The 22,002-nt window shown below is 39.6% G+C and overlaps 1 protein-coding gene across 5 annotated transcripts in view; it reads left to right on the top strand.

Moving 5' to 3' along the window:
- Positions 1–18,527, top strand: part of npnta (nephronectin a) — a 50,313-nt gene extending 31,786 nt beyond the window's left edge. For all 5 annotated transcript variants that reach the window (XM_040145036.1, XM_040145034.1, XM_040145035.1 and 2 more), the window contains 7 exons: positions 2,583–2,717; positions 4,174–4,296; positions 5,649–6,074; positions 12,755–12,844; positions 14,011–14,109; positions 16,422–16,681; positions 16,976–18,527. In XM_040145036.1, the coding sequence (XP_040000970.1) occupies positions 2,583–2,717; positions 4,174–4,296; positions 5,649–6,074; positions 12,755–12,844; positions 14,011–14,109; positions 16,422–16,681; positions 16,976–17,086 (1,244 nt within the window). In that variant the 3' untranslated portion in view covers positions 17,087–18,527. The remainder of the gene's footprint in view (positions 1–2,582; positions 2,718–4,173; positions 4,297–5,648; positions 6,075–12,754; positions 12,845–14,010; positions 14,110–16,421; positions 16,682–16,975) is intronic.
- The last annotated feature ends 3,475 nt before the right edge of the window (positions 18,528–22,002 follow it).

The raw sequence follows: 22,002 nt of genomic DNA, 5'->3' as shown, positions 1-22,002 counted from the left end.
CAATCTAACAGTCCTTGTCAACCAAATCGGGACTTTATTCCACTTACTACCTCCAGATTTTACAGCAGAAATGTGATCAGGAGAAGCCCAGCCCCTCCACTACACCAATCATCCCCTCCTTCTTTCATTACCAGTTTTACGTGGCACAGCTCCTCAGATGGGTAACTAACAGATGCAGGGGGCGAGTTGAGGCAGTTAACCTGTGTCAGGTTTAAATACAGGCCGTTCCAGACGGGGCTGTTCCTGTTACTCTGCGGTATAGTCCCGCCTAACTGCCGGCTGGCTAATGGGCGGCGGATTTCTAAAAGAGGACGGACATCAGTCATGAAGAATGATGGAGGAGAGGACGGAAAGGTTGCCTGCCACAGGTGTTACGACAGTGTAATGGAATGTTTCCGGATCCCTCTGGAAGCAAATGCTTTATGGGGGGGTTTTTATGGAGAGTTTCTAATCTAATTTATGGAGGTGTATTCCTTCTAGTAGCCACAGCCTTAGATGGGGGAGTTTGCACAGATGCAGAGTTATTTTTATTCATTATGATGCCTTGAAATCTAATGTATCAACACGTTTTTGTTCTAGCTTTAAAAGTGACCTGGGCCTGCATCTGTCAAACTTTAAAGAATTACACTTAAGAATGTTCTAAAGGGTCAATTTAGGAGTGAAAAATTCCTACACTGACTGTGAAGAATAAGGCTCTTTATCAAGCGACTTACTCCTACTTACAGCACATTATCCGGCCCACAAATATTCGCTCTCTTTTCCCTTCACTTCTACTGAAGCCAACGCAACGGACAAATTCAAGCCTGCGCCTCCTGTTTCGCCAGCTCCTACAGACTCTCAAGTCAGAGTTCACCTGCACTGTGTTTGGAAATCCTAATTTTCAGTCACCATATATCACACTACCAGACTACAAACTGTAGTATCGCTCTCACACAGTGTTTGTTGTTTGTGATCGCTCTGATCGATATTTATTTATTACCCGCTTGAGAGTCGTAACATCACGTCCTTATTGGGGGCCGAGTGCAGAGCCGTTTTATTGATCGTAAAATAACGTGAACATACCTTAAGAGTAACTTTGAGGAGCAGCTCTCAAGTGATCACATGATTAATCATATGTATGCTGGAAAGAAATTCTACTGCTACTAATTGAGGCACATCAGGGTAATCATGTATTAGAGAGACTTTAGTGCCACAGTGACATGTGCAGACGGTGAAGATGTACTGAATGGCAATCGCAAAAAATCAAGACCAACTTTATTTTTACTGTTTGCAGCCCTGATAAATGAAAAATGAACGATTTTTGCTTTTATTTTTCCATTTAGCTGTTTAATAGGCCCGAATTTTGACTCAGTAATTTTTGGTGTATGATTGTGTTCGAGATTTAGTATCTTTTAAATTTCTATTGGCTTTTTTTAAGAAACCGATTAGACCAGGAATCCCTTACCAGGGATCTCTTATGATGCGCTAGAAGGAAGAATTTATTTGTTTTTGCACTGTGACACAGCTGCAACAAAACCTTTGATTAATGACAATGTGAATTAATGTTTTTGCACTGCTGCAGAAGTTTGGGATGACACAGCTTCATATTTCAGTGCGGCCTCTCAAAGAAATTGCTTCATGTATCAGACAAGTTGTCAAGTAAAAAGCAGTTGCAGAGCTTAACATGGGCTAATAAAGGCTTATGTGTGTTGTGTGTTGTGTGTGCGCGTGTGTGCGGGCGTGTGTGTGTGTGTGTGTGTGTGTGTGTGTGTGTGTGTGTGTGTGTGTGTGTGTAATTGGAAATATGAATTGAAATAAGGTCTTTAAACATTTTCTACTTTGAAAGAAAAATCTTAGCTGTCTTCAAAGCCAGATGTGAGTATTAATAAAATCAGGGATTTATAAGCGACAATATATTGTATATAAAGACACACTGTATAGTAACTGTATTGATGTGTGATTGTGTGTGCTATCTAAAACATAATAATTCACCCTTGTCCTGTCACTAGCTGAATAATGCTGCTGCAGCCTCTAAATCTTGTCCATTAAACAGCTTCACTGGAGCAGTTTGGGATTAAGTGCCTTGCTGATGAGAACCTCAGCAGTAGTTGTTAAGGGGATAAGTGTTTTTAAGGTCCTTTTAAACAACAGTCCCTTAGCCCCACAGTGCCTCAGCAGCATAATGCAGCCGATAAATTAATGATTTTAAGGCAAATGCTTTGAGCTTCGCAGTGTCTAAATATTAATGCCCATATGCCTGCAAAGGTGATCAATGGAGACATTTAGAATAGGTCATTAAATAATGAAAGAAGGTAGTGTGCACTGTATTCTGCTTACTGAACAGAATGCATGATGTGCTTTGTTCATAAATGAATACTAAGCAGGGAAGGTGGAAAAAGTCTTCGGGTATGAATAGAAATGGTTGTTTAGTTTTGAGTTTAATTGCCTTTTTTAATCTTGAGGTTTTTCATTGCATTGTATTATTTTGAATGTATTCTGTCCTAAAAGGCAACTTAAGTGGGAAAATGATGAATAAAGTGTAGTATGTGTTGATTTGAGTTTCTTCTTGTGTGTAATAATCTGTATCATTTTTTCTTTTGCAGATGTGGATGAGTGTGCAGCAGGAATAGCTGTGTGTCCCAGGTTCAGGAAATGCATCAACACCTTTGGTAGCTACATCTGCAAGTGCCACGAAGGGTTTGACCTGCAATACATCAATGGGAAATACCAGTGCAATGGTACAGTCACAAGGCCTCATTTCAGTGAGGCTTTTACAGATAAAATTTACGAAGCTCATAGATGGGCCGAGGTCCTTTGACTTGTTACCAAGTCATTTTTAGTGATGCAGGTTGTTTTTTTGTTTTTTTTTCAGACATCAAGGGAGCAAGTTGAAAAGAAAAAAGAAATGTACATATACATTTTTATGCACATTATTAGTGTTGCATGAACTGCGTGTGGTTATTTGACATTAATAGAAGCTCGGTAATGTTACTCTCAAAAGGATTTTGTTTGTTTGTTTATATTCTACTTTTTATTCCAGTTAATTTATTTGGCGACTATAGTAACTCGTCACTTTGCAGATTAAGATTTACATACAACACATATTTTTATAGATTAAACTACCCAGTATAAAGCAGTTCAAATTAGCTCTACATTAAACAACATTAAAGTACTGCTTACATGTTAATGTATTAATTATAATAATCCAATAACTTAATATAATAATATAACACTTTGGAAGGAGCCATTCCACATGATGAGTAGTTTTACTTTTTACTTTAATGCAGGACTCTTACTTTTAATGGAGGATATTTACACTGAGGTATTGCTACTTTTACGTCTTCCACCACTGGAATGTATATGGAATCTACCAGCAATGTGTTTAAAATCAATATAGTCACGGCTGTATCATAAAGTAGGATTAATGCTATTAGTTGGACAAAACCTCTGGGTAAAATCCTTTACCCACAAGGCGATCAGGTGTGACAATATCTTGAATTAAGGCTTGTCAATAAATGCAAAGAATAGATTGGATAGAAAATATAATTAAGAAATGTGCCTCCATTTTGTACCCTGTATTTTTGTATTTTCTGTAGCTGAAGTAGTAAACAAAGAAAATGATAAAGGAGGGACCGAAAATACTTGAGAATACTTCAGATTTAACGAACTTTCACCAAACTACTGCAAAACGAATTCAAACTGCTCTTTCAGTTTCATGTTATTAAATTTGGCCCCACCAGTGCACTGCAGTGATATGCGCCACACCTGTGAATACCTGCCATCTGAAATTTGCATTAGTATTCTACACAAATCCACATTACCTTGAATCTCAGCAGCATCTGGAGAGTACACCACCTCCAATCTTTATTTATTCATTTTTTAGAACAAACTTTTGAGGGAAGAAAAAGGGCTGAGCAGTGATAGATAAAGGATTTGGTAGCAGTTGCTTCCACAATGATTCAAAGACCTTGAGGCTCTATATCACAGGAAAGATGTTTACTCTCGTAATGATGTTTTTCTGGCATTCACAGAAGGATCACTGTTATTCACTTAAATGCTTTCACTAACGGTACATATGAGCCGTCCTAGAAGTGGATGTGAAGCAATTAGACTTTGATATTCTGCTGTTATGTCTGAAGCGTTTTACACTCGCACCAGGTAGCTGAATGTTGTCATGTTTCCATTGTCTTTCAGATGTGGATGAATGCTCTTTAGGTCAGAGCTACTGCAGCAGCTTTGCCACCTGCTACAACACGCTGGGCTCATACAAGTGCAAATGCAAAGACGGCTACAGGGGGATGGGCCACGACTGCAAACGTAAGGATTGAGAACAAAACCCTAGCCCCGATGTTCACTGCTGCAAAGAGGATCAGGGCCTCACATTTTTGTTTTCTTTGCCTGTGTTTTTTAAAAAGGTGGGAAGGCAAGAAAGAGGGTGGAATAGCCTTGCGAGCACAGAGCTGGGACTGACATTCCTTTCTTTGTCAGGCATTACTCAAATCAGCCTGCTCCCCAATCACACGTGCCCAGAGTGAGCCTTGACTCCTGTCTTGACATTTGGCCGTTTTGATCAGCCAAAAAAGAGGAGACATCATCAGACGTGAAATATTTCTTTCTTTTTATTTTATTTTAATGGTAGTTTGTCTCATTCTGCTTGCTGAAATGCAGTTCATTATGTTGTGTGTCTGCAGTCTTTACAGCAGCTCAGTGGACAAGAAGTCACTTATTCTCCAGAGTTATTTAATCATCCAACAGACACAACTGGTGTAACAGTCCATAGAGCAGAGAGGATGCCTTCTGGCATAGTGCACTGCAAATACTTCACCCTGTCGCCTGCCCAAAGGGTGTGAGCCACAAGTGCTCTGGGAGTCGAGTTGCAATATCCAATTTGTGTATCACATATCAAAGTCGCCTGCAACCCGAGAAGGCAATAACTGAGTTCAAACCATTTGCCTTTGTCCACTCTCATTCCTCACTCATGAAACCCTTATGAACCCCCCCACCACCACCACCCCAACACCCCAATCTCTGTCTCTGCTCCTAAGGTGAAGAATGTGTGGAGGAACAAAGGAATGGGAGTTGTAACTTTAATGACGGCAGCGCAGCGAGGGTGATCTCTGGGGCATAGCAGCCTGTTTGAGCGCAGAGATGATTCCACACACACAGAGCAGCTTTAGCTTAATGCTGGGAAGCCTCAGGCTATGGGCACACAAAGAATTACTAATCAGAACGAGCACAAATAAAAAAAGCCATGGTCAGAAAACATTGTCAGATTCACAAAAGCAGATATTCATTTCGTGCTTTAGTTTGCGAAGGCACATTGCCATGTACACATGAACCCTTCGTTATTATTTTTTTAACGGTCCCACTGAGGAAAATATGTCTAGATCTGTCTTTAAGAAGCCCCAAACTGAATGAATGTGAACTTGCAGCATGCTGATTTTATGGGCTGCTTGTGCAAGTGTGATCTTTTCCTTCAGTGAGATTTGTGACGCCCAATATCTTTTAGAATGCTAACATTTAATTAATAGATATCACGAAGAGTAAATGAAAGAAAACCCTGCTCTGGAAAAGTCTGGCTAATCATTGCAATGAGTCTGCAATTCTACGCCTAGTTAACTTAAGTGCTCATATTTCAGTGCTCCATCTGGATTCTCTTATTATTTCAGCCATTCCTAAGGTGGTTATTGACCCCCCGAGACCAGGTAAACTGCCTCCAAATCATCACAACCACATCCCTGACTTGGATCACAGGAGGACCAGCACCACCATCCGCCCACCAGTGACTCCAAAGAGAATCTTCCCTATTATCCCCAGATCAACACCGGCCACCACCACAACAACAACAACCACAACCACAACCACAACGAAGGCACCCCTGCTTCCAGAGAAGGTCAACCCAGCTCCGCACAAGCCGTCAGTTCCCACCCGGAAGCCCTTCATCCCCACCAGGAAGCCACCAATGCCCACACGCAAGCCCTACATCCCAGCAAGGCCAGTTGCTCCCACCAGAAGCCCCACAACACCACCAACAATCACCCCTGTAGACAACACCATCCAGAAGGAGGTCACCAAACAGAGAGGGGATGTCCACAGTAAGAACAAAATTTTTATTTTATTCTGTTTTATTTTTACATACTTTAACTAACCCAATAATATTTTTGTGACTTTGTAGAAAATGATACCTTTTTACACCTTTTACACTGCTGTATAGACACGCAAGTTCTTGAGCATCTAAACCTACGAAGTTTACTCACACACATAATTGAAGACTTGAAGAACTTATAATATAATAAATACTGATAATGTAAGCAAACCTTTAAAACTGCATCCATGAATTTTTTTTAGTTTTTTGGGGGGGTGCTAGCTGTAAATACAACACAGACATATTATCAGCTTTTAACTAGCTACCAAACAGTTGCCTTCTTGCACATCCAGGAGAAAGAGAGCAACATTAGCGTTCATTTGGAGTCATGTTTCTGGCCAACAGCTCAGAAAACATAATAACTTGTTGCATTAGCAGGCTCTAATCTCTACATTTTTATGTTTAACGATGCAGTGAAGCTTTTGTTTACTTTTGGGTCACAGACTTTAACTTTAAAAGGCATTTTTTTGTCTTACAATTCATCTTCATCAACTCCCAGGCAGGTCTCTGCATCCAAATTGGAGCAAATTTGCATATTTCTTCATCTGAATCCTGGAAAACTGTGTTTATTATGAAACATGTTCCATTCTGTGGAATCAGAAGCAATGGTTACTTGACAGATGATGTGTATCATCGTATCCATTTTGTATTCAAACACATGAATATGTGGATGTAACTTATCCGAGCAGTTGGCAATCAGCTCCCATGTGTACACAGTTTATCTGATGGTTAACCACATGACAGATTTAAATTCAATATAAACCTGTAAAGAAACTTGAAAATGTTTTTAATGTAAACCAAAAATGGTTGGAATCAAAGGTTACCATATATCCGATTCAATTTAAGGCTCTCACTGTAATACGTAGGCCTCTCATATATGAGAATTCAACGTGATAAATATGTAAATCAAGCTATATCCACCCTCAAATTAAAGTTTGATACACAGATTGTCAGAAAATAATGCAATTTTTTACATAATGACTAATTAGTCTCACTAAGTGTTAAAGTAAAAATATTTTTCTCTCAACGTAATTGTCTTTTTGGCTACAGTTAAAAAACACAAACTGGTGCACAGCCAGACTGTTGTTTATCTGCATGTCACACTGTGCTCTCTGCCAAATATGAATCTTTGACACCAATTGCATTCAAAATGCATCATCAGTCTTTGTTTGAGTTTGACATTCTTGGTCAAAACCAAATAACAGGCCTGAATTCAAAATACTGTAGCAATGAGAGGTGGTTGAGATTGTTTCTTTTTGCTTTACCAAAGAAGGTAATCACAGCAATCATCTGCTGCTGTCTTCTCGCATTGCTAAATGCATCCACCTTTTCAAAATGGTGAATTGTTTTTTAATGAGATAGTCCTTGTGACATGTGACAATTCTGCATTTTTTCTTTTGGATCTACTAGGTGATTTGTCTGCAGGTAAACACTTTTCATTACAGTATTTAAAGGATAAGGCTGGTTTAATTCCATTTTTACCAGCTGTGATAGCGGGTTTGGTATTGTTTTCACCTTGTTAGTCTGTGTGTGTGTGTGTGTGTGTGTGTGTGTGTGTGTGTGTGTGTGTGTGTGTGTGTGTGTGTGTGTGTGTGTGTGTGTGTGTGTGTGTCATCATGTCATCATCACACAATATGTGGTCCTGGAGACACCTACTGTAGCAGGAACTACCACAGAAGCAGTTTTGAGTACTTTGGCAGTCATTTAAACGTCTGTCTGTCTGTGAACAGATTTTGTCCCACAATAGCATCATGACCTTGCAAGATCCAGTCACGAAATTTTACAGGTGCGTAGTTGAGATCAAAATTAAGGTCGATTTGGAAGATGGGTATGGTCTGACCAAGGACGGCGGAAGTAGGGGGGTTGGAAGTAGGGAAGGAGCCATTGGCCCCATTGTGATCCCATCGCAAGATGGTCTCTAGTTTTCTGATTGTAATCAAATCCCATGAAAACCAACAATGAACTGATCCTACTAAAAACACCTGTCTGTGTATCCATAGCCTGATTTAGCTTACTCTTCTGTGCAATAAACCTCCATAGTTGTCCAAAAACTTTTGACAACACATCAGTGAGCCACACTGTTGCACTGTGTGAAAACAAAAATTTAATTTACCTCCATTGTATTTGGGTGGGAACAGAACTTTCAGAGTTGAATAATTTAAAAGCTGGACACATAAAACCTAAACAATCTGCATGGCTGGATACCATGAGGGCTGATTGATAAAATTAGTTACTTGCCTGGTTAAACTGACCCTGTGAAAAAATGCACAGGGAATAATTTATTATTCAAACATGCTGGTCCTGCAAATTCTTATGATTACACCTATTGCATATTCATCCGCAGGTTAAAATAGTCCCCAAGAAAATGCTCTATTTACTTATTTATGAGTAAAGGTTGGTCAAAATTACAGTGCCCAGCTGTTTGAAGAAATTAGTTAGCCTATAAAAAATTAAACCATATATTCTTGACCCATTTTTAAGGATTTACTTCTTCAGTAGGAATAAATTAACTTTAAAGGGCTAGGAGCCACAGACAGGATAGGGAAGTTGGAAATTATTAAGGACTGGACTAAAGTATTGTTGGTTTTGGTCTTTTTCAAGCATCTGTTGGCAATGACAGAACTATAGAATAATTTCAGCTGTATCCTTTCATTTCTTGCATTGCTCAAATGTAACTTTTTGGTATCTACCAAGTTCACACTGCATACAACAAACAGATGAACTGGGAACTACGCAAACATGTAGATTCAGTAAATTTGCACATTATGATACAGTATACAGCCAAACAGAAAACGGAGCAGAAGGTGAGAATGTTAAGTCCAGATGTGCCAATAGTATAAATTGCACAAAAACTGTAACTGAACATAGATAGAAGTGTGTTTGTTTCACGGTCATTTTTAGGCACAGCAAAAGTTAGTGTTTACCAAAACCCAACATTAAGCTCCTTTGGCATAGGAATGTTTGGTGAGAACAGTAAAGTACAGGATAAGAGGTGAAATACTGTGGTTCCTACTCAACTTGCCAGATGGCAGCACATAATTAGAAAAAGGAAAGAGGAGAGAAGATTACATTAACACCTGTCTGCACTGCTTGAAGAAGACATCAATCTAATAGTTCGCAGCACAGCAGAGCAGTTCTGGAAATCAGAGCTTCCGGAAGATGGTTTGAATAAGATGAGAGAGGGAAGGAGGAGAGACACAGCTGAGTGATTATTCAAATAATTAGACGGAAACAGGAATCATTTGAATAAGAGCCTCAGGGCATGAAGAACACCTCAGCTGTGCCTCAAGTGCAGGTGTGTGCTGTGGTCAGAACAATTTTCAGAGCTTCAGAGGTTTCCTCTCAGTCTGGACAATTGAAAAATTCAATCTTCAATTTTTTTCTTATTTTTTGTTCAGGAATGGTTAAAGGAATAGTTCAGAATTTTGGAAAAATACACAAATTCACTTTCTTGCCAAGAATTATGTTGATACTACTCTAGTGTCTGTCTGTCAGATATGAATCTGGAGCTAGGAAGCGAGTAGCTTAGTTTAGCATAAGGCTTAGCAGAAAGAAGCAGGGAAACAGCTAGCCTATCTCTCTCCAAAGTTTAAAAATACACCTATCAACACATCTAAAGCTCCAAAATAGCACTATGTGTTCTTATTACAACAGGTCCTTCAGCCTAAACAACCATACAGATTTTTTGTCCCTACCCTGGGCATACCGAAACCTTTGTCATCATGGAAACAATATTAAACAGCTTAAGGTTGTGGAACGGTCACGCTTTGGTTCAGGCACAAAAACTACTTGTTAGGTTTAGGGAAAGATCTTGGTTTGAGTTAAAGTACCTCCTTAAGGTGGGAGGACCTTCATCATCATGGTTACACTAATAAACAAGAGGTTAAGGTTGGGGATGGTCATTGATAAAAGAAACAACATCGACATGGGAACGAACAATGGTCTCCTGTGTGAAAACCCTGTGTTTTTCCAACCCATCCATCCACCCCAACCTCCTCCCTGCACAGACTTTGTTGCTCTGTATAATACATCATCTAACTTCCTCCTTTGCTCCGGTCATAATTACTACGGCTGGTAGAGGTTGCTTAACAGCAAAACATAAGTATGGGTCGTAATAAGCTGCTTTACAGAAGGAAAGTCTTGTCAGTCTAATCTTCTGTTTGTGTTAATTAGTGGGTTTTAAAGATACTAGTTGTTAGATTCTTTAAATTTGCAGAGAGACACAGGCTAGCTTCTCCCCCCTGCTTCAGCTCTGTGGGTCCATACTTAAGGAAATCTTTTCAACTCATAGCAGGAAAATAAATAAGCATATTTCCCAAAATGTAAATATACTTCTCTTAAAGAACTACAGGCTCCTTTGTAAGATGAGAAAACCCTCTGACACTATTAAAACCCTTTCAACACCCTCTGGATTGTGCCAAAAACATTTATGTTAAGCCAAGAACAAGGCTGTTTTTCCCAGTGACAGTGATGTGAATGTGATGATTTAATGTTGTGAACAATGGGAAAGTTAGACACACTGCATCTGAAAAAAAAGAATATTATGAAATATGCTGTATTTCTTTCCAATTTTTAAAAGACAAGGAAAGGAAAGTGTTCCATTGATTGGTTATGACTTTGTTTGCTCAACATTTTGGCAGAACATAGGAAATCTCCCTAGAGCAGCTTTTAATGACCCCCCAAAATATTTGGATAGAATAAATCATAAAGGCCAAAAGATGCAATAATAAGCCCAGCCAATGTAGTAACATTTAGTGTGAAGCGTTTCAACACAGATGTTGAACAAAGTGTTTTACGAGGTCGCTTCCCTCAAATTACAAACCTACTTCTGAAGGTAGCTAGCCATGCAGAGAGTTTATGTTGTATATGCTGAGGTTTTACGATGTTTATGATTTCTGCCAACACCTCAATACAGTGAATAGGAATGGCATTTTGTTTGTGGTGCTCAAAGCATTGAAGGAATACATCTGAAGCAATTTGTCTCTGCAGAATCAGTGTCCCAGTTACTCTGGACAATCCACTGACCTTGCTTTGAAAAGTTTTCATTTGAACTACTTTCTCCTGAAGAAAAAGTCACATGAAAACGGTTGAAAGTGAGATCTGTGGATCATACACAGTAACCAGGGCGTCATTTCTGGAAAGACTCGTATTTTTTGAGTTTTTCAAATATACATTTTCAGTGGTTTGAGCAGCGTCCGTGTCGGGAATGTCTTTATTTACAGCCAATGTGAGATACCTACAGAGAATTATCACCCAATCTTAGTTAATAATTTTTTTTTTCATGTTTTTGGAGATAAAATATGTTGTTTTGCACTTTGGTTAAAGTGACCCTTTAACATACAAAACAGGAGCAGAGAAAACAAATATAAGTAGAAGTTGTTTGTTAGCCAGAATTAGAGTTAAATACACAATATCCATAGCCCATCAAGATGTTGATAGCCCAACAGCTGTTTTTTTACTACTAATCACACTGTCATGGTTCAAATTACTGCTCCCTTAATTGGAACATCACTTCATTTACTCTTTATATATCCACGCTATGACTGGACGCACAACTTCTGGGGGGATTTCCTTAAAAGCACCGACACACACAAACACAGACACAGACGCACACACAGACCTGCATGCCTGGGATTGCTGGAGAGCCTAGTGTGAGTGCGACCTCCCTGCTGTCAGATTCCAACGACTGACAGACTGCATCGCAGTCTGCCGGCTGGTGTGACCCAACATACGGGGATGGGCAATTTCAGTTCTCAGGCTGACTCAGGGGGGCACATGTTGGGGACTCTGGGGGACTGACAGTTCAAGTGCAGGTTACAGTGCATTTGTAGCATAGGAACAAGAATCTGTCTGGGATGTTGGGAATAGTTGTATTTATGGTTTGTCTCTTTGCAGTAAACCCCACTGAACAGTCTCATCTTCAAATACAATAAATACTAAAATGAAGATGTGTATCTATGTTTTACATTAATTGACGTTTTTACACTCTTCATAAAGGAATTTAAAACCAGTTAAGAGAACTGTCATTCTAATAGAGTTAAAAGTTCAAAGTGTTTTTTCCTGCAAAAGATGTATCACAGTAAAAGTATCAACTTTCTATGTTTGACTTGTCAGTTGACCTTTCATAAGATGGCTTGGCTTATAGTATTTTAGGCAGTGTGACCCCATTGCAGAAGGAAAGAGGCTATTTCAGGACCGGCTGTGTACTGTGTGTGTGTGTGTGTGTGTGTGTGTGTGTGTGTGTGTGTGTGTGTGTGTGTGTGTGTGTGTGTGTGTGTGTGTGTGTGTGTGTGTGTGTGTGTGTGTGTATGTATGTATGTATGTAGCTCCAAGTTGTGAAGCAGCAACATCGACCCAGAGAGCAGTTACGATTCACATTTGACTTGTGGCGTTTCTGCAGGTTTTCTCAGACAGCCTGCTCTCTGTGGTCAACGATGCAGCGTTGTTAAATGTGAATTACTCGGGATACGCAGGCACTAAACCATGACATTGATTCATCCTTGTAGAGTCCTTGTAGAGTAATGAAACAAATCCACACAATAGCCACAAACAGGGCCAGTGCTCAGTGAACAAATATAATACCTTTGTTAATCCTTTATCTAAACCTGCGTCTCTCACCTTTCTCCTCAGTCCCTCGGAACCACGGCCATAACACCGTTCTCGGCATTGACTTTGACATTGAGCTTGGCAACACGGCAGATGAAGCCAAAGACGACCCAGGTAAACACAACACATTTGAGAAAGACAATCAGCAACAGCCCAGCTCATAGCAGACTGCAGAGCTCAAACAGTGACAGACGAGCTGCATTTGCTACGGGCAAAATGAAACTGACAATCAACTCCTGCAGTGTTGCTGCCGAGGCGAAGACATTATAGTGACCAGATGTGTTTTGATAGGCCTTTCATCAGGAGGTGACACATGACGTCTGGCCATATCCGTTTAAATAATGGCTCACAGCCCAGGACTGCCAGACTTTTCCACTTTTCACATTATGTGATCTTGACTGCTTGAATGACTAATTGATCATTCTGGAAGTACATCGGTGCTGTGCCCATAAGCTCCAGACCGCTCGATGTAGAATTCCTACAAAAACAATAAGAAAATAGATTTTGAGAAGAGACAGTGCTATATCTGTCATATTTGCTTGATGGGATTTATTGATGTAAATGGTATCCAGATTAAATTGCCTAATGATTTAGTTGCATGTTTATTTTGGTTCACAATGCATCATTTGCTATGCGGTGTCAAGAGAGAGGGCATTTTTATTGGCTGAGAAAATGAACTGAGAAGTGTTTTTGGAAACCCTCTTTCAGGGACAAAATGATGGATGTTTTTCTTATCTTTGAACCAATTTGTAGAGCAATGCATGGATAATACTGTAAATGTTTTGCCTGCGTTCTCTTAACGTTATTGTCTAGGCATCATCGCAAGGAAAGAAATCATCAGTCATTCATTTTTATGATTCCTTGTTGTAAGCATAATGTATTTCATGGTGTATGGCACGCATACAATAAGATGTATTTGCAGAAGTACACTCAGTCACATACACACACACTGATACAGCAATTCCAGCAACTGATACAAATATATTTGTAATTTTTTTAGATTAATGTAATTCAACATTTTTTGTGATTTATGGAGCTCCAGTTCCACTTGTTTTGTTTTTTTTCTCAATGCATAAGCTCTCTTCAGAGACTACAACATTATAAAAAATGTTAACTATTTTATTTTATTTGTATCATCCTGTTCCTCAGAGGGAGCTTCAACAGTCCTTTTGCTCTCGATGTAGTTAGGGGCACACAACTGGACAGGCTGAAGCCTTTTTGCGCGTGTGTGTGTGTGTGTGTCCTCCTCTTCTCTGAAAAATGTGTTTTATTCCCTTCAGAGTCGGGGTATCTGAGCTGCTCCTTTGATGATGGTCTTTGCGGCTGGATCAGGGACAAAGATGGAGACCTGCACTGGGAGACGACGCCTGATCCGTCAGGTAACTTAAGGGAGGGAGCCAACTTTAGAAAATTGTTCATTTTATAGTTAGTAAATTGAAAAGACAAAAGCTGCGTTCCTTTACTGACACGCACACACATGCAAACACACACAGTCAGACAATCTAAGTGGCTCAATTTTGTTCTGCTCAATTACAGGTCACGATGAAAATTACTTGAGGGAAGTAGTTTGTCTTTTCTGCAGATTAGCGCTTTGCTCTACAAAGTGATGCATATGAGAAGTGGATTACGCGACCCGTCAGTGATACCTGTGGCTTACATTCAATTGGAACACAACACTGTTTTTCTTGGAGTTCAGACAAGGAGAAGTTGTGGTGAATTACGTTGAGAGGATTCAGTTGAGGAGGGTAGAGGACTAAATAGTGTCACGTACTAGCACTCTTTAAGCAACACTAACAACACTAAAGGCTTAGTCTTGCAGTTAGTAGTGTGTTTCCAGACATCCAGACTGAGGATTCATTTCAGCCACTTTTGTGCTCTCCCATTACTGCAAATAAAAACTGTATTTTTGCCCAGACCTGGAAAATCATTTACAGTGAATCATAAACTAAGCCCTGACAAAGAGTAATTTGCAATAGCCTGTGGTGGATATGTTTAATCAGAACATTTGAATAATATGTTTTTATTGGATATGTGTGTCCATCTATACACAGCTTCTCCGTCTTCAGTGTGTCGTGAAGCATGTAACTGTCTACTGTTCATCGCTTTAAGTCCTTTAATAGACAGCCACTGGCAAACTCTCATGGCTCTTAAAGGATTGGCACAGATTTGGAGGGAGGTCATAACATATTCAGAAAGCCTTGGTGGCCTAAAGATACTTATTGGACCCCCTGTGGTTAACAACAGCCATACACAGATCCACAAGATAAGCAATATACATCAGCATTAATCAGCTATTACCCAGAAGCACTTTTACCTTTAAATTTTTTAAAACTATATAGCTCTACTATGACTAACTAATGCATGAATTAATTTTTAAAAAAGTAGTTGCCACTGGCAACTGGCTCTTTTGAGGTGAAGAAACATAAGTGGGTCAACTCAATTTTTTCACCCTGTCCTATTGCAAAGGATGAAATCTACATTGTTCAAGTGTGTTATGACAGACAGAAAGACTTACCCACCTGACTTCCTGCTTTTTTAAAGAATCAGTTTACCCAAACAAAGAAAAAAAGTGTTTTCTGTATAGTAGTAATAATGTTTGATTTTTGTTTCTTTTGGCAACCAAATACAGTGAAGTGTATTGAATTTCATTTGCGCTGCTCAAAGAAATCAGAAATTGTGTTTTGGAAAAATCAACTGCAACGTGGCTTTCCGGAAGAGTGTTTATACCCGGGACAATCCACAGACGTTGTTTTTGGCAGTCTGCACGGGCGGTGTTCCTTAAGAAGAAAGTAGCTCCAATGAAAATTGTTCATAGTAAGGTCTGTGGATTATCTTGACTACCCTATCCTAACAAATGAGATTCCACACCAGCTGGCTTGGAGTGGCATTGTAGGTTTAAAGAAGGATATGTGAAAAGAAAATGAAAACTCTTCATGGTTTGCAGCCCCGAAGAGAAAGTGAAAAATATATATTTTCTTGTTTTTTTTTCTTTTTTCTTTTGGGTGAACCAACCCTTTAACAACTAGCCCAGCTATAAATGGTGTCATTTATTTTCACTTTATACTGTGGTTGTCTACTTCAACAGATTTTGTTCCAAATCATTTCATGTCAACCTTAAGAGAGAGATGGAAAATAATGTCAATTTTTTTTTTTTTTTTTTTTTTTTAATAACTCAAAATTACATAGAAATGTATTACAAGTTGTTCTGAAGGACACATTCCCTCAGATAACACAGCAGGTTTGACTGCAGGTCTGACTCACTTCAAGATTTGTAAAAATACAATTTGTAGTTTGTGCCTCTGCAAATGTATTTGTTTCAGCTAGAGTGATAACATCTGGCAGAGCCTCAGATACACAACTTTTAATGAAGATTTACACACATATTAAAAGAAACATTCAAAATTCCTGAAAAAAAATGCTAATACAGTATGAGACTGGGATTGTGGCTGGAGGGAGTTCAGTTTCTGAAAGCATGAAAGGATATAGGGATATAGAGTTGTATGCAGACTGAATGGGCGCCAGATGTTTATATGGACCACCTATTGTGAGAGATAGGTTATAGATATACATGAGCAGGATGCATGGAACATGTGACTGTAAAATAACTTCCGCGCCTGTCTGGACTACTACGAGGCTCCACTAGTTTGATTTCATTAACTGACTCTAATCTGTCTGTCACCCACTTCCTCAGGTGGACGGTACCTGACCATCCCTGAGGTAGGAAACAAGAGGACTGGACGAGGGGCCCGGCTGGTCCTCCCACTCACCCCTCCCTGGAATGACGGCAATCTGTGCCTGTCATTCCGGCACAAGCTGGCAGGCCACCATGTGGGCATGCTGCAAGTGTTTGTGAAGAAGGGGAAGCAGTACAGTCCAGCAGTCTGGGGCCGGACAGGCGGAAACGGCTGGAGGCACACCCAAATCACATTATGGGGCGCAGGCCTGGAAAGCGTAAGCATAACAATAAACACGTCGAAGAAGTTCAGTCATGCAGCAACTATTTAAATTTGAATAGTTATTTCTACAAACATTCTTGACAGTAGTGAAGAGAAATGTTTGTTATCCTGTTTATAAAAAATAAATCAGAGCAGCAGTTTACATTTCAAAAGAATGGATCTGTAAAATTAAAGATTGACTTTCCACTTTGAGAACAAATGCAGTAAGTCTTCTTTTATCATAAAGTAGCCTGTGATGATTGTTCCTCTATGGTGGGACCTCAGTGTGCACTGTGCTGTTGTTCACCAGGTGATCCTGAAGGGGGAGCGTGGGCGAGGCAGGAGCGGAGAGATGGCTGTGGACGACATCACCCTGAGGAAAGGCTCCTGCACAGAGGAGCACAATCTGAGGAGACTCTGACTGACAGAACAGAAAAAGGCAGAAAGAAAACAGGAGGGAAAATCATCTCAAAGAGAACTGACTCTGTTGTGAGACCCCCTCACTCTGCCTGGGCTCTCACTGACAACCGCCACCCCCCCCCCTCCCCCCGCAACCATCCTATGAACGATATCCGAAAAATTGTGCATCAATAGAACAGTGGGTTTCTATCTCTCGGCTGTCCGTGCATAAAAGGACTGAGCCAAATCTCATGGGTGGATCCGAGAAGCACACTCATGTCTTCTCAGCCTGCCTCTCGCTCAATCACCTTGATACTCTGAAACCTGCATGTACCAACTAACCATAGAAATATCCACCACCTAACACAATCCTGGCAGCCTTCTGGCCACACTGCTAAGAGGCCCATATCACTTCATTTCCTCCTGGAGAGAGGATTGTTCCCTCACTTTTTCCTTGCTTTGATCCTTTAAACCACAAGCTGTTGCTTTTTATTTGCTTGATGTTAACATATGTGGCCAGGGGTGCATTTTTCAACCGTTTTGATCAGCAAAACATCAGAGGTGGTAGGTATTAAAAAAAAAAAAAAACTGTATAAAACACAAATTGTGTTTGTCATAATTTGGTTCTAATCGGGATTACTCCAAATCTGAGTCAGAGTCAGTTTAGGTCTGCTTTTGTTGGTCTACTTTGAGTTTTTGGTATCGCTACTGTTCTATAGCACAGTTTTGACTGAAACAGCGCAGCTTTTTCTTTTGTTGTCACAGTATTTCAAAGATCTGTTTGGTAGAAGAGAGCCTGAAAAATTAAGCACTTTTTCCGCCCTGATCTTTTATTGAAGCCTCCTAAAGTTGTTTAAACACTCCACAGTCATGTTTTTCAGATACTTGAAATGTGTCAAACAGAATCAGTGTATGATTTTTGACAATTACAAATCAACGGTTACTTTCTATTATACAGTATGTGCTTTGTTATATTAAGTGCAGTTTGTTATAAAGACAACACCAACAACTTTTTAGGCTTTCACAAATTGTATTATTGTAAATGTAGTTGCGTGTACATACTCAAAATCTACAATCCCATTTGTTGTGTGGTTTGTACATTATGTTAATTCATACATGAATATTAATTGGATTTCAAAATGGTTGGTATTTCAACTATTAATTAAAGGACATGTATACAGATTGAAATCTTGTGTAGTGCAAGGCAGTGTTTAAAGTGCACAAAATGTGTACTGTGTGTTCATGTCTTACAGTATAATGCTCTGTCTGTAACTAGCAAAGCACATAGTTGCATATTGTATGCTGTGATAATGAAGGGCATCGGCTGGAATTTAGAGGTTTTCTGTATGCATGGGTGCATTCACCAGATTCAGATTTAGCGAGACCAGTATGTAAATAAAACACATTTGACTGATATGTTATGAAACACAAAATGTTTTTTCCTTGTCGCTGAGAGTAACACAGTGTTTAGAAGAGAAGCTGAAGTAAAGCTTATTTTTTAAACGTAACCCGTTGAGTTTTTGACTACTAGGGGCGTTGTTGAACAATGTTTTGATGAGCAGCATTGTACTGTTTGAATGTAGGCAAACATGCACAGTACAAGCACAGGGGTATTAGCAGTTGATGCCATAAAGGATACGAATACTATAATAGATTAGGAGAAGAAGAAGAGGACGGCAATTTAATGTTAACAATTCAGATTTTATTCCACTCACCAAGGACTCTATTAGGAATGCCTGCATATTGATGCAATGCAATCCATCAACCAATCATGTGACAGCAGTGCAATGCATAAAATCATGCAGGAGCTCCAGTTAATATTCACATCAAACATCAGAATTGGGGAAAAAATATAATCTCAGTGACTTTGATTGTGACATGATTGTTGGTGCCAGGCAGGCTGGTTTGAGTATTTCTGAAACTGCTGTTCTCTTGGGATTTCCACATACAATAGTCTCTACAGTTTACTCAGAGTAGTGTGAAAAACAAAAAACATCGAGTTAGCTGCAGTTCTGTGGACTGAAACGCCTTGTTGATGAGAGAGGTCAGAAGAGAATGGCCAGACTGGTTAGAGCTGACAGAAAGGCTACGGTAACTCAGACAACCGCTCTCTGCAACCGTTGTGAGCAGAAAATCATCTCAGAAAGCACAACACATCGAACCTTGAGGCGGATGGGCTACAACAGCAGAAGACCACGTTGGGTTCCACTCCTTTCAGCCAAGAGCAGAAATCTGAGGTTGCAGTGGACACAGGCTCACTATAATGGTTGACAGATGAAGGCTGGAAAAACGTAGCGATGAATCTCAGTTTCTTTTGAGGAATGCAGATGGCAGGGTCAGAATTTGGAATCAACAGCATGAATCCATGGACCCAACCTGCCTTGTGGAAACAGTCCGGGCTGGTGGTGGTGGTGTAATGGTGTAGGGAATGTTTTTTTGGCTCAATTTGGGCCCCTTAACGGTGCTATATTTAAGTTTTTGGTAACACTAAATATCCAACATTAGCATTAACAGTTGTTTACTTACCAATAACGTCAGCCATCGTTGCGTTTACAAGACAAGTGATTAGAAAGTGGTTTTACGAGACGGGATGGGCCGGGGCTATGTGGTTAGCATGCTAACCTCAGTAGAAGAAAAGAAGTGATAGAAATAGAAGCAAAACAAGACTTAACATTGGCGTTGCTTTCCACCGCTAGAGGACAGCTCTTGGCGAGTAAAGGACTGAAGTTTGATGGTAAATGGTAAATGAACTGCTCTTATATAACACTTTTCTAGTCTTATTGACAACTCAAAGCGCTTTACATTACTGCCACATTCACCCATTCACACACACATTCACAAGGCGCTTTTCTATACAAACAGTGCTTTCTATACACACACACATTCACACACCGATGATACATCGGAGGCAATTTTGGGTTCAATATCTTGCTTAAGGACACTTTGATATGCGGACTGGAGGGGACCGAACCACCAGGCTTCCGGTTAGTGGACTCTACCTCCTGAGCCACAGCCGCCCCGATGCTGAACTCATAACGTTTCTTCAAGACTGGTAGGTAAATGGCTGTTAATGCTAATGTTAGCTATGTAGTGATAGCAAAAACTTACATATTGCTCCTTTAATACTAATCAATCATCGTTTGAATGCCACAGCCTATGTGAGTATAGTTGCTGACCATGTGCATCCCTTTATGACCACAATTTGTCATCTTCTTCTAATCTCTTAATGGCTACCTCCAGCATGATAATACACCATCACAAAGCAAAAAATATTTCAAACTGGTTTTATGAACATGACAATGAGTTCAATGTACTTTAGCGGCCTCCCCAGTCACCAGATCTGAATACAATAGAGCACCTTTGAGATGTTGTAGAACTGGATATTGGCTGCATGATTGTGCAGCTAACAAATCTGCAGAAATGATGGGATGCAATCATGTCAACCTGGAGCAGAATCTCAAAGGAATGTGTCCAACATCTTGCCACAAAGAATTGATGCTGTGCTGAGAGCAAGGTGAGGCCCTATTCAGTATTAGTATGGTGTTCCTAATAAAGTGTCCATGAGTGTATATTCAACGAAAGATTTGGAAAATGCCTGAAGAGGTAGGAAATGCATTTATCATGTTTATTAAACCCTAAGGTTGCACACAATGTAGTTTTGTGAGAAACAAACAAAACTGAGGAGAAACTCAAAAAGGTACCTTTAATACAATGATGCCCCAGAACGTCAAACTACTTTTCCTATGCTGGGGCTGGGTAAAATGATCAAAGAATCAGATCACAGTTTTTTTTCTTTTTTATGTCAGAATTATTGTATGACTGTGCTTGATTTATAAAGTAACTTGTTTCATAACAAAATCCAATTACCGCTGCAGTTCACAAACTTTCTTCTCTAATCAGTTTGTTTACTCTTTAAAGGCCAATTTGCTTTATTTGGTACAATTTAATATTAGAATATTGGTCAACTTTGGGGATTGAAAGATCATAATTTATTAATTCAGCACCAGAGATTGACAAATCCTCAAAAAATCTTTATTCAAGACACTGCATGCAATATAGGGCCTTGTTAAATTTGATGCAAATTAAAAGATTAGAGGATCAGGTCATCTGAATTAATTTGAAGATGCTGAATTATTTTGTTGGAAATTGAATGTGAAAAATACCATGGAGAGCACAGTGGTTTGAAAGAAAACGTTCTTTTCTGATGACCCACACGACCTGACCTCTTCTAGTATTCATACTGGTAATAGGTAGGAGAACACATGCTTTGATTTCACATTTCATATTCCTCATAGACATTTAAGAATACATTTTATTTATTTATACCATGGCCATGGAGCATACTTGTGTCTAAAGACTGGCAGGCATCTGAAAAAACTGAATAGAAAGCCTCAAACTCAGTTCCTGTCATTAATTCAACCACCATTGTAAATGAGAACCCCAAGCAACCACAATACATATCCTTCACACTACATTATTTGTTAACTCTTGCCTTTAATGTAACTGTGTCGGACTGACTACTTAGATATAAACACAGCCTCCCTGTGTAACAGAGTACCATGGTATATTGCTGTATAAGCACAATGAAGTTGTCAGTGGAGGACTTATTCACCTTGTCAATTTTCCTTATTTCGGGATACCTTATTATATCCACAAAAGTAGAAGCATTTAAATCACTCAATGTGCTTACAGCAGTGAATTAAACTTTCATAAAGTTTTCAGCTTTGGTTAACTGTGGACTGTGAAATCACGCAGTTGGCCAACAGAAAAGAGTTTGCTGATCTCTAAGGAGGAAGGTTTGATAGCTAACCTCTCTCGCTCTCTCTCTGTCTCTCTCTATTTCAAATTTTTGTTTGCTCAAAAAAGGGCTGCAGTGCCAATATTAGATCAGTATCCAAACAGATGATTCTGCAAAGTCCTGTCACCGACCTGTGATGA

Source organism: Xiphias gladius, chromosome 15 (assembly GCF_016859285.1).
Source record: "Xiphias gladius isolate SHS-SW01 ecotype Sanya breed wild chromosome 15, ASM1685928v1, whole genome shotgun sequence".
Lineage (NCBI taxonomy): Eukaryota > Metazoa > Chordata > Actinopteri > Istiophoriformes > Xiphiidae > Xiphias > Xiphias gladius.
This window is presented reverse-complemented; position numbering and strand designations above follow the sequence as displayed.